Raw genomic sequence first — 19626 nt, forward strand, 5'->3', positions numbered from 1 at the left:
TTTTCAACATAAAAGTATCAGGTAGTATATGCAAATTTTTTTTTTTTTCAAATCTACACACGGTAACGCCCACTTTGTACATTTGACAAAATTCCATCTTCAAATATTTGATTCTTGAATATTTTTTTTTTTATGAAACGATGTGTATTTTTATTTTTTTTTTTGAAAATGTAGAAAAAAAAATAATTTCATTCAAAAAATAAATTCAATTCATTCAAAAAAAAAAAAAAAAAGGATATATAGGTAATAATTTCATTCATAAATATTCATAAATATTATAATTGATTCTTAGTAAAGTATTTAGAGAAATGTATAAATTTTTTCTTTTTTAGATAATTCATCTTCATTTTCTATCGTAATTTATAGTAGTTGACAAAAAAGAGAAATATTCATTATAAATATATATTTTTTTATTAAATAAATCATTTTTGTCAATAAATTTTTTTTTTTTATTAAATTATATAAAAAATAATAAGAAAATAAATGCTAATGTTGTTATGTAATTGCCAAATAGTTGGGTGATAATATCATTTCTGAAAATTTTGATTAATTTCTAATGGAGATGGGAAAAATTGCCTTTGGGTATATCTTAAGAATTTTTGGCAAACTTTCTCTAATTTTATGGATAATTAAGACAAGAGAAATTTCTCTATTACACTAAAAGAATATAATTAATTACGTTAGGATTATTATTATTATTATTATTATTATTATTCAAAAATATATTATTTATCAATTTGTACAAATTGTCAAAAAAATTTTCCAAGTCTCCAAAAAAATTTTAATCTTAATAAAAAAATAAATAAAATAAAAAACTGATTCTCTTATGTTTAAATAACAATTTTTTTTATAAACAAATTAATTTTGGAAAAAAATACAAAAAAAATTAAAAAATAAAAAAAAAGTTGTTTTTAAAAAATACAATTGTTATTAAATAACCACATTTTTTGGGGAGAAAATTTATTTTCTTTTTCAAAATTTGTAAATAAAAAAGATTTTTTATTAAAAAAAAAAAGTTTTTCATTTTTTTTTTTTTTTTTTTAATACAAAGCTCGTACTGTATATTCTTGGGTTCAAGGTTATTCTTGAAAGTCATCTTCCCATTTTTACAGTATATTATAATCTTTCTATATAACCGAAAGATTTAATTTGACGATGAATAAGCATGGGAAACAGGAGAAGTCCTTCTCTCTCCCAAATTGGAAAAAAGGTTCACCAGGTGGAAGGGATGCTTCACTATCATCCTATAAAGTCTTCCGCTCTTCTCCAATTCCTCGACTTTTAGCGTGAAATTCATCAAGGTTGGTTGCAAAAAGAAAAAAAAAAAAATTTTTTTTATTTCCTTCTTTTATACGTGAATTAATATACCGAAGCACTTTATAAAAAAAAAATAGTGATTTAGGAATTGTGCGCGATAAAAGTGTTTTCCTTTTAATTTCATCAAATGTGTAAAAAAAAAAAATAATAAATTGTATAATTAAAAACAAATTTTTTTTAATTTAAAAAAATTAAAAATTAAATACGGAAATATAAATTATCTAAATAAATAGTAATTCAGGAAATTATTTTTAACTAAACTATTGATATTAATTTTATTCTTTGGAGTTAATAATTTTTTTTTTTTGAAAATTTTTTTAGTGTTACTAGTGTGGAAAATTGCCTGTAAAAAAAAATTTGAAAAAATAAAAAATTGTAAAAATAAATTTAAAAACTATATTTTAAAAATATTGGACCTAAAAAAATTTTAATTTATAATTAAAAAATTCTTTTTATTCAATTTTTTTTTAATTTCTAAAAAACGTTAAGTAAATACTAAAAATAGTTTGATATTTGTAGTTAATTTTAAAAATACTTTGATAATGTAATAAAGAACTTAATATTCGCTTCTTCTTTAATAATTATTTATTCAATTAATTATTAATAATACTTAAATTAATTATATAAATAATTAATAATTATTAATTATATATTAGTAATTATTAATTATATATTAGTAATTATTAATGTATAATTAATAATTATGAATATAAAATTAATAATTATTAAATAAATAATTATATAAATATTTATAAAATAAAAGAAATTTATTAATAAAAAAAAAATTCTCCGTTCGAACAGATAAAATAATATTTGCAAATTTGTGTATTTTACACTTTGCTTTATGTTTAATTTGGAAAAAAAAAATAATTTGATCTTGATTTATCCCTGCAAATGTTTAACCTCGTCACTTAGCAAAATTGACACGTGTAAATATTTGAAGAATGTAAAGAACCGCTATTGAGAGTATTTCGTAATTTTGAGACTTTCGAATTTCGCGGGTTAATCTTCTTTTACTATTTCATAATTATTTATTATATATAGGAATACAAACGCGCGAAACTCAAAGAGAATTTTAAAAAGATATCGAACTAGTGAAAATATATTATGTTCGCAATGAATATGAAAAAAAAAAAAAATAAAAATAAAACGATGTAATACGTTTACATTTGTAAAATCAATAAAGACGCGTAAAATAACAAATAATTCTGTCATAATTTTTATTTGTAAATAAAAAAAAAAAAAGATTAAACGAAATTTTATTTTTATGTGAAATGTATTTTTTTAAATTAATTTTTTAAGTAATTAAATTTTTTTTAAAATAAATTATTAAATTTTTTTTAAAATAAATTTTTGAATTTTTTTAAAATAAATTTAAAAAATTTTTTTTTATAATAAATAATTTTGTTTTGTAAATATAAATATAAATTTATTTTATTTTCAGATGCGTTTCCTGTACATATTTTTTGTAGCTGCCTTCCTTGCTGTGGCATATGCTGCAACAAATTCTGCAATAGAAACCAAAATAAAAAATGTTGAACAAACGCCTCATTCACGTCAGAAAAGAACAATTCTTCTCAAAAAGAAACTTGCACTTTTAGGAGGAGCTTTGCTTGCAAAAAAATTAATAGCAGGCAAATTATTAAATAAATCTGGGTATGTCAATGTAATTAAAAAAATAAATAAATAATTTTATTTAACAATTTTTTTTTTTTTTTTTATAATACAAAATTGAATAAAATAATTTTTTATTTTTATATTTATAAATTTGTTTTTTTGTAATACAAAAATAATTTTATTTTATGTTTAACAAATCTTTTTTATAATATACAGAATTTAGTAAAATTATTTTATATTTAACAATTTTTTTTTGTAATACAAAAATAATAAAGTAATAATAATATTTATAATAATAATAATAATAATAATAATAATAATAATAATAATAATAATAATAATAATAATAATAATAATAATAATAATAATAATAATAATAATAATAATAATAATAATAATAATAATAATAATAATAATAATAATAAAATAATGCAAAAAATAAAAAGTTTTGTATTTAATAAATTTTTAATAAAAAAAATAAGATTTTTATTATTAAATAAATAAAATAATTTTCTTCTATAATTAACAAATTTTTTTTTGATTTCCCTTTGATTTATTAATTTTTTTTTGTTTTTAATTTTTAATAATTAATTTTCCAGCTATGGAGGAGGATATGGTGGAGGCTATGGAGGAGGATACGGAGGAGGATATGGAGGACCAGTCTATGCTGGAGGATATGGAGGACCCAACTATGGTGGAGGATACAGAGGTCCTAGCTATGGTGGAGGTTATGGAAAATCCTTTGGAGCAAGTTATGGAATACACTATGGAGGAAGTATTGGAGCAAGTGCTGGAGCAAGTGCTGGTGGTCATGGAGGAACATATAATGGTCATTATGGCCCCCCTAGCTACAATCAATATCCTCAATACAGTCAGGGTTATGGAAATTCTGGCTGGTATAGGTAAAATTTATTTATTTAATTAAAAAATAAAATTTTATTTTAATTCAAAAAAATATTTAAAAAAAAAAAAATTATAAAAACATATTTTTTTATATTACAAATTTTATAAGAAAAAATTTTTTTATATATAAACATATATTTAAATATTTATTTAATTATATTTTCTATTTAAAAATATTTGTAAATTTCAACAATTTTTTTAATATATATCAAAAATTAAAAAAAAAATATTATATATAAAAATTTATATAATTGAAAAAATATTAATTCTAAATATTTTTGTTTTTTTTCCAGATAAATTATTTCCTGAATGTTATAATTTAATATAACAGAAGATCATCTTGCCATTGAGAAGACTTGAAATATAGAAAATAATAATTTTTTAAAAAATGTTCAAACGCATCTTGTATAATTGTATAAAAAAAAAAAATTCATTTTCACGCTCATATAAACATTTTTTTTTTTTTTTAATAAAATGTTCTATTTCTTTTTTTAATTCACGCTTTTTATTTACCTGGAAATTTTTCTTTTTAAACAAAAAAAAAAGAATAATGATTTTTTTTTTTTTTTTAATAAAAATTTTGAAATTCAATTTTTCTAAAAAGTAATTTTTTCACCTCATTTACTTTTTTTTTTTTGGGGGGGGGGAATTATGTTTTTAGAAACTGAAAATTTTTTTATTGGTTAAAAAGAGACAATAAAATTTATTAGGTGACATAATCATCATAAAATCGTAGAAAAAAAAAATTTTTCTTTTATGAGAAATATTTTTACATCATTGTGTGTGAGAGAAATATTTAATTTTATTATATTTTATAACTAAGAGAATTAATTATATTTTTTATATAAATCTCACAATTTGGTTGTGATAATTTAAAATTTTTATAGGATAAAAAAAAATTTTTTTTTTTAATTTTTGAAGTCTTTGGTAAAAAAAATTTTTTTTATTCTTATCAATAAAAATAAGAATCACGCATTGTATATCAAAAAAAGAAAATTTTCTTTTGTGACATCAATAAAAGCGAAAGTGATTATTGAATATATATATATATAAATAAAATGACAGAATTTTAGAAAAGGGATTCAACTATATTAGTCACGAATCACATATTATAAATGTGGAAAATTGGTGACAAAAGGAATATATCCTTTTTGATTTTGATGGCTATAGACATATATATATATATATATATATATTTATTTGATGGGTAAAAATCTACAGCAAGGTCAAAATAAATTCTTCAAGAATTCCGGTGTTCACGCAGTTTGACATGCGATCCAAGGCAAACTGGCTTCGTTATAAATGTCTTTTCTTTTCTTTTTTTTTCTTATTTTAATTCTCATACAGAGTTCATTCACAATTTGACTGATTTTTTCGATTTTTTTATTTTATTTCATAAGGCCTTCTTTCTTTCCTTTCATTTATTTTCAAATCTTTTTTTTACTTTTATAGTAATATTTATTATATTAAAAATAAAATAACAAAATATATATAATAAATAAATAAATAAAATAAATAAATAATAAATAAATAATTATAATAATAATAAATAAATAAATAAATAAAAAATAGAAATTAAAAAATAAAATAATAATATCCCGTGTGGAAAAAGCCACGATCTTGCCCTCAAGAGTTCGGGGCCCCCGGCGGGGGCCCATGAGGGCTGATCCATATGGCGAATCCATGAGGGGCACCGTAGGTGCCCCGCATGGATCGCCCTCATGATCGATTAGCAAAATTTTCTAAGTCCAAAAATCAAATATTTTTTTATCACCAAAAAATTAATGTTTATAATGATTCAGAACAACGAAAAACGCGTTTTTAATAAAAATATATTTACACTTTTTTCGAAAATAACACTCACACTTATGGCAAAATAGATGAGGGGCACCGTAGGGGCCCGCATGGATCGCCCTCATGATCGATTAGCAAAATTTTCTAAGTCCAAAAATCAAATATTTTTTTATCACCAAAAAATTAATGTTTATAATGATTCCAAACAACGAAAAACGCGTTTTTAATAAAAATATATTTACACTTTTTTTGAAAATTCACCTGAGATGATTCATGATAATAATCATAAAGCATATAATTAATTATATTTTATAAATTGCATTTGATTGGAAAATATAATTTAATATCTTAACTTTAACTAAATGATGTTAAGCACTTTTCTTTGTTAGGTATTTTTTAAGTTTAAATAGCAACAAGAAGTTAGCATTCGTTTTGAAGTAGCGTGCGTAGCGTAGTTGGTAAAGCGTTAGACTCATAGTCCGTAGGTCGCAGGTTCGATTCCCCCCATGCGTTAGATTTATTTATTTCTCAGGTTTGCGTTTAATCATTAATTCTATGTATGAATTAATTGAAAAATGAAAATATTAGTTAATAGTATGCATAAATTACATATTTTTTAATTTTTTAATTAATTAATTTATTATTACTTTTAATTATATCCGACAGTTAATTATTTAGAACGTTAATTAATAAATTCAATTTGAGTAAGAATTTAATTTAAAATTGAATAATTATTAAATAAATATGTTATTTATTCATAACTTAAGCTTATTTATTATTAATTAACTTTTATTATTAATATTTTTGATTAAAAAACATTATGGCAAACTTGAGGGCAAGATGAGGGCAAACGTGAGGGCCCATAAGGGCGCCCGTAGGGGCACCCTCATGGATCGCCCATGCGGGCGCCCTCATCGATGAGCATGTCGTTTCCATGAGGGACCCCTATGGATCATCCATATGCGGCCCTCATGGCATGAGGGCGATCCATAAGGGCCCCCGCTGGGGGCCCACATCACTTTTCCACACGGGATAATTATAATTTAATTTTATTAGGATTACTATTAGTTAGAATAAAAATTTTTAAAAGAAGAATAAATTTATTTGTATAGTATATAAATTGGCTTACAAAAAAAAGGAAAAATAAATTTTTTGAAATAATAATTTTTTAAATTTGAAAATTAATAAAAAAAAATAGTTTAAAAAAGTAAAATGTTTCTTGACATAACGAAAAAAAGAAAAGAATCGATTACCTATTTTGAATATCGATTTATTATGAAACAATGAATTTGATTTCATCATGAATGAAGGCACCTTCAGAGAATGACAATGACTGTCACGTCATTCCAAGCGTCGTTAAAGAAAGTAAAAACATGAAGTAAGTATATAATATATAGAGAGAAAAAAAATGAGAGTGCAGGTCAAAAAAAAAAAAAAAAAAAAAAAAAAAAAAGTAAAGCATAACGATTTTGTCAAAGAATTCGTCTCATTGGAAAGTGCATATGCAATTTAGACTTTCATCATAAAAAAAAAATAACAATGACCTCAGTAGATTTTCATCTATATAATAATAATGACGAACATGCACAAAATTTTTTGTATTCATTTTTTTTTCCTTTTTTTTAAGACAAATAAATGATAATTTTTAAATAAGAAAACATTTTTTTATTATAATAAAATAAATATTATTAATTATTAATTAATAATATTTTAATTATAATATAATAAATATTATAAATTATTTATTAATTATTAATTAATAATATTTTATTGTAATATAATAAATATTATAAATTATTAATTAATTATTAATTAATACTATTTTATTGTAATATAATAAATATTATTAATTATTAATTTATAAATATTTTAATTTTGTGCTCGGTTATAATTAATTAATTAATTTGGACTTAATTAATTAATATATTAATAAATAATAATAAATAAAATAATTAAATAAATAATAATTTATGAAAAATTCAATACTCAATTAAAATTCGATTCTTTCTCAATATTCTAAAACAAACAATTCGAAATTTTAATAATTTAATAATAAATGTATAATTTATATGTTTTCATAGGTGGTCTTTAACAAAATAAAAAGGAGAGAGAAAAAAATGTTTTAGAAAGCGTTTAAAAAAAATTTATTTTTTCAAATGGGCGTGTAAAATAATATTAAATAAATTATTGTAATAGACGAATGCCGACTATTATAAATACCACATGATTTTTGAAATTAGTCATTTATTATTTATATTTGAAAAATGAGGTGTTGAATTATATATGTGATGTAAAAGAACCAATATTATCATATAAATATATACTCATGCATGTATGTTATTCATTTCTAAATGTAATTTGGTATCCTTACAATATATTAAAGATGTCTAATATTGGTTTTTTATTCACTTTTCTTTTTTTCTTTTTTTTCTAAAGAACAGTGATGAAATAATTATTATCTAATATACTACTACTTGGTATGCTTTAAACAAATACATTTAAGAGTCTCCAAAAAATAGATAATTTATATTATACACTTACCGGATGTTTGATTTCACAAATATTGTATAAAATTTGGTTTAAATATTATATTTTATTGATTTTATGACGAAAAATTTCTTCTCAATTTTTACGCTAGAATTATTAAAATAAATTTGCAATTTTATATTTAATTACAATTGATAAAAAAAAAATTAGGGCGAATAAAAATTAGGGCACATAAGAATTAGAATTATGCCAAAAAAATATTAGGACAAATAAATATTATGGCCGAATAAAAATTCGGTTACATAAAAATTAGGTCAAATACAAAATTAAATTAAATGAAAATTATACCATGTAAAAATTAGGTCGAATGAAAATTAGGTCAAATATAGAAATTAGGCCATATAATTATTGGGTCAAATAAATATTTGGCCAAATAAAATTCGGTTCCATGAAAATTAAGTCAAATACAAAATTATACCATGTAAAAATTAGGTCAAATAGAAATTAGGCCATATAATTATTAGACCAAATAAATATTTGGCCAAATAAAATTCGGTTACATGAAAATTAAGTCAAATACAAAATTAAATTAAATAAAAATTATACCATGTAAAAATTAGGTCAAATGAAAATTAGGTCAAATAGAAATTAGGCCATATAATTATTAGGACAAATAAATATTTGGTCAAATAAAATTCGGTTACATGAAAATTAAGTCAAATACAAAATTAAATTAAATAAAAATTATACCATGTAAAAATTAGGTCAAATGAAAATTAGGTCAAGTAGAAATTAGGCTATATAATTATTAGGACAAATAAATATTTGGCCAAATAAAAATTAGGTTACATGAAAATTAGGTCAAATAAAAATTAAATTGAATGAAAATTAGATCATGTAAAAATTAGGTCAAATAAAAATTAGGCCATATAATTATTAGGATAAATAAATATTTGGCCGAATAAAAATTCGGTTACATGAAAATTAGGTCAAATAAAAATTATATTGCTTGAAAATTAGGTCATGTAAAAATTAGGTCGAATAAAAATTATGTCAAATAGAAATTAGGCAATATAATTATTAGGACAAATAAATAATTAGCCAAATAAAAATTTGGGTTACATAAAAATTAGGTTAAATAAAAATTATGCCATGTAAAAATTAGGTCAAATGGAAATTAGGCCATATAATTATTAGGACAAATAAATATACGGCCAAATAAAAGTTAGGGCAATTGAAAATTAGGCCAAATAAGAATTAGATCACAAAAAAAGTTAGGCCAAGTAACAATTAGGTCACATAAAAATTAAGCTAAATAAGAATTTGGCCAAATAAATATTTTTTTACCATATAAAAATTAAATTAAATATTGTGTCAAAGTAAAAATTAGATCAAATAAAAAACAGGCTTAATAAATATTATACCACGTAAGAATTAGGCCAAATAAAAATTAGGTCGCATAAGAATTAAGACAAATAAATATTTGTCAAAATAAAAATATTTTTACCAAAATTAAGAATTAAATTAAATATTCTGCCACGTAAAAATTAGACCAAATTAAAAAACCGGCTAAATAAATATTATGCCATGTAAGAATTAGGTCAAATGTAAATTAGATTAAATAAATATTATGCCACGCAGGAATTAGACCAAATGAAAATTAGGTTAAATATTATACGAGAGGAATTAGATATAATAAAAATTTAACCAAATAAAAATTAGGTAATTTTTTTTTAAAATTAATTTTATTTTTTTTTTTTTGAAATTAATTTTAATTTACTTTTAATTTCCTGTTAATTTAATTTGTCCGACACGTGAATTGAAAGTATAATAAACGAAAAAAAAATTGATTTCAAGTGGCTAATTGTCATACAATACACAGCGTGCATTACTGCGAAATATTTTCTGATTGTCACGATACAATAGAGGGGTTGTATATTTGCAGAGAGAAAGAGAGAGAGAGAGAGAGAGAGAGAGAGAGAGAGAGAGAGAGAGAGAGAGAGAGAGAGAGAGAAATGGTCACTGTTTCTTTTTTCGCAAGTAGAAGGGATTGTCGATTCCGCACTATATAAAATCGAAAGTACCTCCTATTCATGTCATCAGTTAACATTTGTCGCACTTTTTGCGTTTTTTTTTTATCATTGATAAATTGATATTTTGAAAAAAATTGCATTTTCAAGGTAAACGAAAAAGAGGGAAAAACAATTTTTTTTTTACTTTCTTTTTTCGCGAGTGTCATTTATTTTTTAAAGAGTGATTTTTTTTAAAAAAAATATAAATATATATATATAAATTAAATTTTTATTTTTAAGTTGATGTAAAAAAAAAATATTTTTTAAATAAAATATTATAATTTTAAAAAATAATGTTTCAGATGAATTTGAAGATTTTGATTTTTGTCATTTTTTCCATTTTTGTCTTGTATGTGTCGTCGGAAGAAATAAAACAGCAAACACTTCCTTTAATTGAAAATGAAGAAAATTCAGTGCATACGAGGAGTAAAAGGACATTATTTTTAAAAAAGAAAGTCCTTGGAGCTGGACTTCTTGGCTTTGGTCTAGGAGTTGTCAAAGGGTAAATAAATTAATAATAATAAAATTTATTTTTTAATTTTTTTTTTTTAATTTTTATAATTATTATTTTTAATGATATAATTTAAAAATGAATTTTATATTTTAAAAACAGTTAAACCTAGTTAAGTGAGACAATTTTGATAATTTTTTGCATCTTCGGCTTCTATATTTGAAATTTAGATAATTTACAAAAAAAAAAAATTATCATTATCGATAATTTATAGAAATATTCTTAATAAAAATTGAGATTTTCTTTTAAATCCCAGTCGTCCCACTTAAGAAGGTTTAACTGTATTTAAAAATTCAAATAATTGAAATAGAAAAAAAAATAACCAATTAATAAACTGAATGACAATTGTTCAATAAATTAATAATTCCCGTGTGGAAAAGTGATGTGGGCCCCCAGCGGGGGCCCTTATGGATCGCCCTCATGCCATGAGGGGCGCATATGGATGATCCATAGGGGCCCCTCATGGAAACGACATGCTCATCGATGAGGGCGCCCGCATGGGCGATCCATGAGGGTGCCCCTACGGGCGCCCTTATGGGCCCTCACGTTTGCCCTCATCTTGCCCTCAAGTTTGCCATAATGTTTTTTAATCAATAATATTAATAATAAAAGTTAATTGATAATAAATAAGCTTAAGTTATGAATAAATAACATATTTATTTAATAATTATTCAATTTTAAATTAAATTCTTACTCAAATTGAATTTATTAATTAACGTTCTAATTAATTAACTGTCGGATATAATTAAAAGTAATAATAAATTAATTAATTAAAAAATTAAAAAATATGTAATTTATGCATACTATTAACCGATATTTTCATTTTTCAATTAATTCATACATAGAATTAATGATTAAACGCAAACCTGAGAAATAAATAAATCTAACGCATGGGGGGAATCGAACCTACGACCTACGGACTATGAGTCTAACGCTTTACCAACTACGCTACGCACGCTACTTCAAAACGAATGCTAACTTCTTGATGCTATTTAAACTTGAAAAATACCTAACAAAGAAAAGTGCTTAACATCATTTAGTTAAAGTTAAGATATTAAATTATATTTTCCAATCAAATGCAATTTATAAAATATAATTAATTATATGCTTTATGATTATTATCATGAATCATCTCAGGCGAATTTTCAAAAAAGTGTAAATATATTTTTATTAAAAACGCGTTTTTCGTTGTTTTGAATCATTGGAAACATTCATTTTTTGTTGATAAAAAAATATTTGATTTTTGGACTTAGAAAATTTTGCTAATCGATCATGAGGGCGATCCATGCGGGCCCCTACGGTGGCCCTCATCTATTTTGCCATAAGTGTGAGTGTTATTTTCAAAAAAGTGTAAATATATTTTTATTAAAAACGCGTTTTTCGTGGTTCTGAATCATTATAAACATTAATTTTTTGGTGATAAAAAAATATTTGAATTTTGGACTTAGAAAATTTTGCTAATCGATCATGAGGGCGATCCATGCGGGGCCCCTACGGTGCCCCTCATGGATTCGCCATAAGTGTGAGTGTTATTTTCAAAAAAAGTGAAAATATATTTTAATTAAAAACGCGTTTTTCATTGTTGTGAATCATTATAAACATTAATTTTTTGGTGATAAAAAAATATTTGATTTTTGGACTTAGAAAATTTTGCTAATCGATCATGAGGGCGATCCATGCGGGGCCCCTACGGTGCCCCTCATGGATTCGCCATATGGATCAGCCCTCATGGGCCCCCGCCGGGGGCCCCGAACTCTTGAGGGCAAGATCGTGGCTTTTTCCACACGGGTTAATATAAAATTTTAATTTTCAATTAATTTTATTAACAATAACAATTGTTAATAATAATTAATAATAATAATAATTATTGTGCTTTTATATTTATAATAACAAATATAAAAAATAATATAATAATAAATAAACAAAAAATATAAAATAATAATAATAATAATAATTAATAAATAAATAATAATAAATAAAAAATGAAATAATGATAATAATAGTAAATATATTTTTGAATTATAGATACAAGTATGGTTACCATAGAGCACCGGAAGTGCACCACGTGTATCTTGCCCCACCGCCAACACCTGTTAAGTACATTGAATACGTAGAGAAACCTGTCTTCGTTGACAGGATTATTGAGAAACCAGTCTTCAAAGAGCATGTTGAGAGCTGGCATCCTGATCCACCATCAACTTACGGGTAATTTAATCAAATTTCAAAAATTATGTTTCCCATGAATTATCTGCAAAGTTAATTAATTATTAATTATTAATTAATAAATCTTCCTTATTAATTTTTCTCTCTATTAAATTTATTATTATTAAGATATATAATTTCAAGGTAAAATTTGAAATTTAAAGAATTTTAATAAATTAATTTAAAAAAAAATTAAAATACAATAATAAAAATTAATTCATAAAAAAATTACAGTAAAATATTATAATACAAAAAAAAATGTTTCAATAAAATTAATTTTTATTATTACTAAAAAATTAATTTTTATATTACTAAAAAATTAAATTTTTATTTATTATTATTTTTGTAAATTATTATTGCGAGTTTTTATATATATAAATTAAACTTTTTGAAACTTGAATTGATATAAAAGAAAACAAGAAATCAATGCCCTTAAACGTTTTAAAAGTGTTTGTGAAAGTTTTGCGATTGCAATAAAATACAACATTCTATGGGGAAATTGATTTTATTCAAGAGAGTTATAGGAAAAACAAAAAATGTAGACAGTCATTCTCATTAATGATTCATTAATATTATAAAATTTCACACTAAAGAAACAATATAAAATTGTCAAAGAAAAAAAAAATTTTTCATTTTTTTTAAAAGTATTCAACAATTTAATTTCCTCCTAACAAAAACTAATTTTAATTCAAATGGTTAAGAAAATAAAATAATTTTTGGTGAATTTTAATATTATTTTTATAGAAATAATTATTAAAATTTTTTTAAAATAAATTATTATTAATTTCCAGGGCATGGTGAGTTGCGGTTTATTGAAGCGAGAGAAGCAACAAAAATTAATACTCAATGAACAAAATGTTCATAAAGCGATGATTTTTTTTGCGTTTTATGTTATTATTATTATTAGTGGTTCATTTTTTTTTTTTTTTTTTGATTTTACTATAAACTCTATAAATTTGAAATTAGTCCAAATTTATTGGATTCGATCATAAAGACTATTAAAAATTTTGTTACAAGTTTGGAAATAAATAATATGATAATTAGTAACAATACTAATTAACAATAATTAGTAATTAATTTTTAATTAATTATTAATTACTAATTAATATTTAATTAACTATTAATTACTAATTATTGTTAATTGGCATATCAGTAATTAAATAATTAAATATGATTATTTTATTATAACTATTAAATAATTAATTTAAATTATAAATATTAAAAATTTTTAATCACTGATTCATACAATCTAAAATTTTGGAATAATTTCAAATTTAAAAATTGAATGATTGCGAGAATATTGTGTTAGAAAATGTCGTTTATATTGTTGTTAAATAATTTTTAAATAAACTCCGTGATTTGTTTATAAATATTTGTCTTGTTTTTTAATTACCTTCTTGTCAACTTTTTTTTATACAATTAATTTAAATAAACAATAATTACCCAATTATTAAGGAATACAAAAAAAAAACGTATAATTTATTAACTATAGTCAACAATAATTAATTTGTTATTAATTAGCCAAAAAAAAAAACAATTGTAATAATTATAATTTATTTACTCTCCCTGCTACAATTGTAAAATAATTGTACAATTGTAAAACAATTGTAATAATAACATAATTGTTAATAAATTAAAACATTTACAATTTTTTTTAAAATTAAATTTTTTTTTTTAAATTAAACTTAGAAAATTAATTTGTTAAACAGATAACTAATTTTATTTAATTAAACTAATTTATTGATAATTAATCAATAAAAAATTAATTTTGTTTAACAGATAAATAATTTTATTTAATTAAATTAATTTGTTAATAAAAAAAAGAAATAATTATTCACAACACTGAAATTTATTTTTAAAAAAATTCACTTGTTTCATTTAATTGTTATCAAATTTTCACATGTCACTACTATCGTACACCTCGAACATTAAGTTAATAAGACGTTAGACAAGAAAATAAAAGCGCTTTGATGATTTTATCCCACTCTATACTCTGTAATTAATGGATTTTATTGTCGTTTTCGAAAATAACAAATCATAAAAAAACACGTCACTGATTTTCAGTTTCATTTTATTCTCATTCCCCGGGAATCCCAAAAATTTTATTCATATAAAATATTTCATGAGATTTATAAAATCATTTTCAAATATTTTTTAATAATTAAATATTTTACTAATACTAATTTACTAATTTTTTTTATATGTTATTATAAAATAATATTTTTATATTATTATTAGTTATTACTAATAACAATAATAATAATAATAAAATTTTTTTATTTTTATTTATTTATTTATTATATTATTATTTATAATAATCGATGAAACAAATTTTTTTCTAATTTCCATAAACTTAACATTATTTTAAAATAATATATTTGCTTACTAGAAAACAGAAATCTTATTAAAATGTATTGGAAAAAATTGAAGGTCCTTTTCTTTATCACTTTGTTGTTCTATTTTTGTTAAGAAGCTGAGAGTTGAAATCTATTTACAAAATCGGGGATTTCCAAATTCCTCTAAAATACCAATGAATTAATTATTAATATTATTATAGAAAAAAAAAAATGTAAATTATAATTATATTCTTTAGATGTATATAAATATTGAAATTTTTAAATACTGGGATTTTCCAATAATTATTGAAATATGGTATAAAAATATCAAAAATAATTATATTTTTAAAATTAATTTAATTTTGTTTAAATAAACAAAAAATATATATTTGTCTTAAATAAATATTTATCAGTTTTAGTTATTTATTAACAAATATTTTTAATTCAAATAAATTTTATGGTTTAAAATACAAAAATTTACATTTTATTTTATTTTTTTCAATATTATAATTCATTTAATTATTATATTTTCGATATTTGTTAAAAAATATTTGTTTTTTCTATTATTTTAAAATATTCCATAAACTTGAGTTAATTAAAATTTATTAAATTTAAAAAATTGAAATTTTCATTCAGGTAGATTAATTAAAAAAATTATTTGGGTAAAATTCTATGACTCATTTATATATTTGAAGAGAAGAAAAAAAAAAAACAAAATACGGATATTAAAAAATAAATTCATACCTATATATATAAAATAGTTCAATGTTCTAATAATTTAAGGAAAAGGTAACGACTGAATAAAAAATTAATTCTAATAAAAGTGGCAGAAATTTGACTATAAAAACAGAGATTATTTTCAAAAATTCAAATTTTTTTTTTTTTGACTATTTTTGAATCGTCACAAAATTATAACAATTTGACAAAAATGACAAAATGTATATAAGAATGGTAAATCCCCGTATATTTATATTTATAAATAAAGTTCAAAGTCCAAAAAATTTAGTAGATATTCAAGTATTTAAAAATTCAAAGGAAAGAATAAGGCAATGACCGGAAGAAGGTTAGTAGCTTTATTCTTATAAAAGTGGGAGAAATCTGAGACCTTACTATAAGAGCAGGATTTTAAGAAATCTTCACAGGTATCGAGAGTTACTGTGATCATATTCCATAGTATTTTTTTGCGTGTTCGTTGTTTAAATAATAATTACTCAAAAAAAAAAAAAAAAAAAAGGTGAGCACTCCTTTGGAATTTTTAAATCGGAATTTTAAAAAAAACATTAGTTTTTTATTTATTTACACAAAGTCAAATTGATAATTTTAATAATTTTATTATTATTTTGTGTATAAAGCGAGTGTGAAATTAATTTTTTTTTCTATATAGATGAAGGGACAAATTATTTTATTTGTTACACTATGCTCGATGGCTATTGCATTTGGCGAAAAGGATAATGTCAATTTAGAGAAAAAAATTGACAGTCCACTATCAGAGAAATATGAATTTCTTTTGAGACCAAAACGAGGTCTCTTTGATCTTGGGTAATGTATCAAAATATTTTTTTAATTCCAAATTTAATTAAATTCAATTAAATTCGATTCCAAATTAAATTAAATTCAATTAAATTCGATTCCAAATTTAATTAAATTCAATTACATTCCAATTCCAAATTTAATTAAATTCAATTACATTGAATTTAAATTTAATTCAATAAAATTCGATTTGAATAAAAAAAAAAAAATTACCAAAGAAGCGAATTTTTCAAATAATAAAAATTTTAAACTAGAAAAGATTAAATAATTAGCACCTACAATGAAAAAAAATTTTATTTGATTCAAATAATCGGCTACTTAACTATTATTAAATAAATATTTACTTGAACCGAATAATTTTTGTTTGAAATTAAAAAAATTTGTATTTGGACCAATAATTTTTGTATTTAAAACAAATACCATTTAATTAACTTATAAATAAGTATTTAATTATATTATTAAATAAAATAATAATAGATAGTTTTTGGAAATAGTTTTTATTATTTTTAATTGTATTTAATTTTTTTTCTAAATTTTATAATTATTTTATTGGATAAAAAAATAATTAATTAACTATTTTTGTTGTTGAAATAATAAATTAATTTTTGTTATTATAAATTTATTATTTTTCTTGGGTTGAAATAATAATTAATTAATTAATTTCTTTTATTGAAATAATAATTAATTAATTAATTTCCTTTGTTGAAATAATAATTAATTAATTAATTAATTATTTTCATTGGGTTGAAATAATCATTAATTAATTAATTAATTTCTTTTGTTGAAATAATAATTAACTAATTAATTATTTTTCTTGGGTTGAAATAATAATTAATTAATTAATTAATTTCTTTTGTTGAAATGATAATTAATTAATTATTTTTCTTGGGTTGAAATAATAATTAATTAATTAATTAATTATTTTCCTTGGGTTGAAATAATAATTAATTAATTAATTAATTTTTTTTGTTGAAATGATAATTAATTAATTATTTTTCTTGGGTTGAAATAATAATTAATTAATTAATTAATTATTTTCCTTGGGTTGAAATAATAATTAATTAATTAATTAATTTCTTTTGTTGAAATGATAATTAATTAATTATTTTTCTTGGGTTGAAATAATAATTAATTAATTAATTAATTATTTTCCTTGGGTTGAAATAATAATTAATTAATTATTTTTCTTGGGTTGAAATAATAATTAATTAATTATTTTTCTTGGGTTGAAATAATAATTAATTAATTAATTAATTATTTTCCTTGGGTTGAAATAATAATTAATTAATTAATTAATTTCTTTTGTTGAAATGATAATTAATTAATTATTTTTCTTGGGTTGAAATAATAATTAATTAATTAATTAATTATTTTCCTTGGGTTGAAATAATAATTAATTAATTATTTTTCTTGGGTTGAAATAATAATTAATTAATTATTTTTCTTGGGTTGAAATAATAATTAATTAATTAATTAATTATTTTCCTTGGGTTGAAATTATAATTAATTAATTAATTAATTTCTTTTGTTGAAATGATAATTAATTAATTATTTTTCTTGGGTTGAAATAATAATTAATTAATTAATTAATTATTTTCCTAGGGTTGAAATAATAATTAATTAATTAATTAATTTTTTTTGTTGAAATGATAATTAATTAATTTCTTTTTTTGAAACAATAAATTAATTTTTGTTGTTGAGATAATAATTACTTTTTCTTGTCAAAACAATAATTAAATTTTTTAATTAATTTTGTTGCTTTTTTTTTAAATAAAAATAGACTGTACGCAGCAGGATATGATGGATATGGAGGATATGGAGATTACGATGACTATGGATACAATAGATACAGATATGGAGGCTACAATGGTGACAGAGGATATAATGGTTACGGAGGTGGATATAATGGTTATGGAGGAGGATATGGTGGATATGGAGGATACAATGGTCATCGAGGATACAATGACTATTATAATTCCTATCCTTACAATAGATATCCAAGTGGATACAATAATAATTATGCAAACAGTAATGCAGATAGTTTTAGTGCATCAGCTGGATTTGGTCCTTTTAGTGCAGGATTTTCCACGAGTCACGCAAATGCAAACGCAGGATCATCAGGATATGGTGGAAGGTAAAAATTTTTTTCATTAAATTTTCGAAAATTTTTCATTTTGACCTTTAAACCACCATAGCGGTCTCACAGACCGATTTTTTGTTACAAGAGTAATATTATCAATAAATATAAATTAAAAAAAGAAAATTTGTAGAGATGACATTTTTAATGGTAATTTTTTTTCATTTAAGAGGTTTTTAAAAATTAAAATTTTTTTTAAAATTTAAAAAATAAGGTATTTTTTAATTTTTCTAATTTTTTCAATTAATTTCAGACCATACTTTAGATGAAAATGGAACGAAGATCGCTAAGAGAAAAAAAAAGAACCGAACTTGCCACCTTCAAAATTATTATGGATTTTTTTGCAACAACAAACTGATTTATAATTCGCCAAAAAAAAAAAAACATCATTCTTCATCACAATTATATGTTTATTCAAATCAATCATTTCTAATTTATAAGTTATAATTAAATTAAATAAAAAAGAGTATTAAAAAAAAAAATCAAAAAATATTTTTCTGTATTATAATAATTATTTAAATAAATATTTTTTTCTTTCCCAAAATTTCTCTTTTATTCCAAATTTTTTTTGTCCGATATTTTTTTTTTTTAAACCGAAATTTCTTTTTGTCCGAATTTTCAATTATTGTAAATTTTATTTTATTGAATATTTAATGATTTTTATATTTTTTATTAATCCGAATTTTAATTTTTTTCCTATAATTTTCTTTGTCCGAAATT

General features: G+C 21.0%; 3 protein-coding genes across 3 annotated transcripts; all 3 read left to right on the forward strand.

The window, feature by feature from the left end:
* The first annotated feature begins 1154 nt into the window (after nt 1-1154).
* Nucleotides 1155-4332, forward strand: LOC127283485 (probable peroxisomal membrane protein PEX13). The gene is made up of 4 exons (XM_051308409.1): nt 1155-1301; nt 2762-2973; nt 3534-3836; nt 4131-4332. Exons 2-4 carry the CDS (start codon nt 2762-2764, stop codon nt 4132-4134), a joined length of 519 nt encoding a protein of 172 aa, XP_051164366.1. The 5' UTR covers nt 1155-1301; the 3' UTR covers nt 4135-4332.
* Nucleotides 4333-10152: 5820 nt separating this feature from the next.
* On the forward strand, nt 10153-13940 carry LOC127283491 (uncharacterized). Its single transcript, XM_051308419.1, has 4 exons — nt 10153-10298; nt 10493-10692; nt 12727-12906; nt 13695-13940. Exons 2-4 carry the CDS (start codon nt 10493-10495, stop codon nt 13702-13704), a joined length of 390 nt encoding a protein of 129 aa, XP_051164376.1. The 5' UTR covers nt 10153-10298; the 3' UTR covers nt 13705-13940.
* A 2403-nt stretch (nt 13941-16343) lies between these two features.
* LOC127283489 (uncharacterized) lies at nt 16344-19450 on the forward strand. Its single transcript, XM_051308417.1, has 4 exons — nt 16344-16473; nt 16624-16778; nt 18550-18903; nt 19160-19450. The coding sequence occupies exons 3-4, from the start codon at nt 18567-18569 to the stop codon at nt 19351-19353; spliced, it is 531 nt and encodes a 176-aa protein (XP_051164374.1). The 5' UTR covers nt 16344-16473; nt 16624-16778; nt 18550-18566; the 3' UTR covers nt 19354-19450.
* The last annotated feature ends 176 nt before the right edge of the window (nt 19451-19626 follow it).

Source organism: Leptopilina boulardi, unplaced genomic scaffold (genome assembly GCF_019393585.1).
Source record: "Leptopilina boulardi isolate dan_hultmark-lab unplaced genomic scaffold, ZJU_Lbou_2.1 LbouV2_31, whole genome shotgun sequence".
Classification (NCBI taxonomy): domain Eukaryota; kingdom Metazoa; phylum Arthropoda; class Insecta; order Hymenoptera; family Figitidae; genus Leptopilina; species Leptopilina boulardi.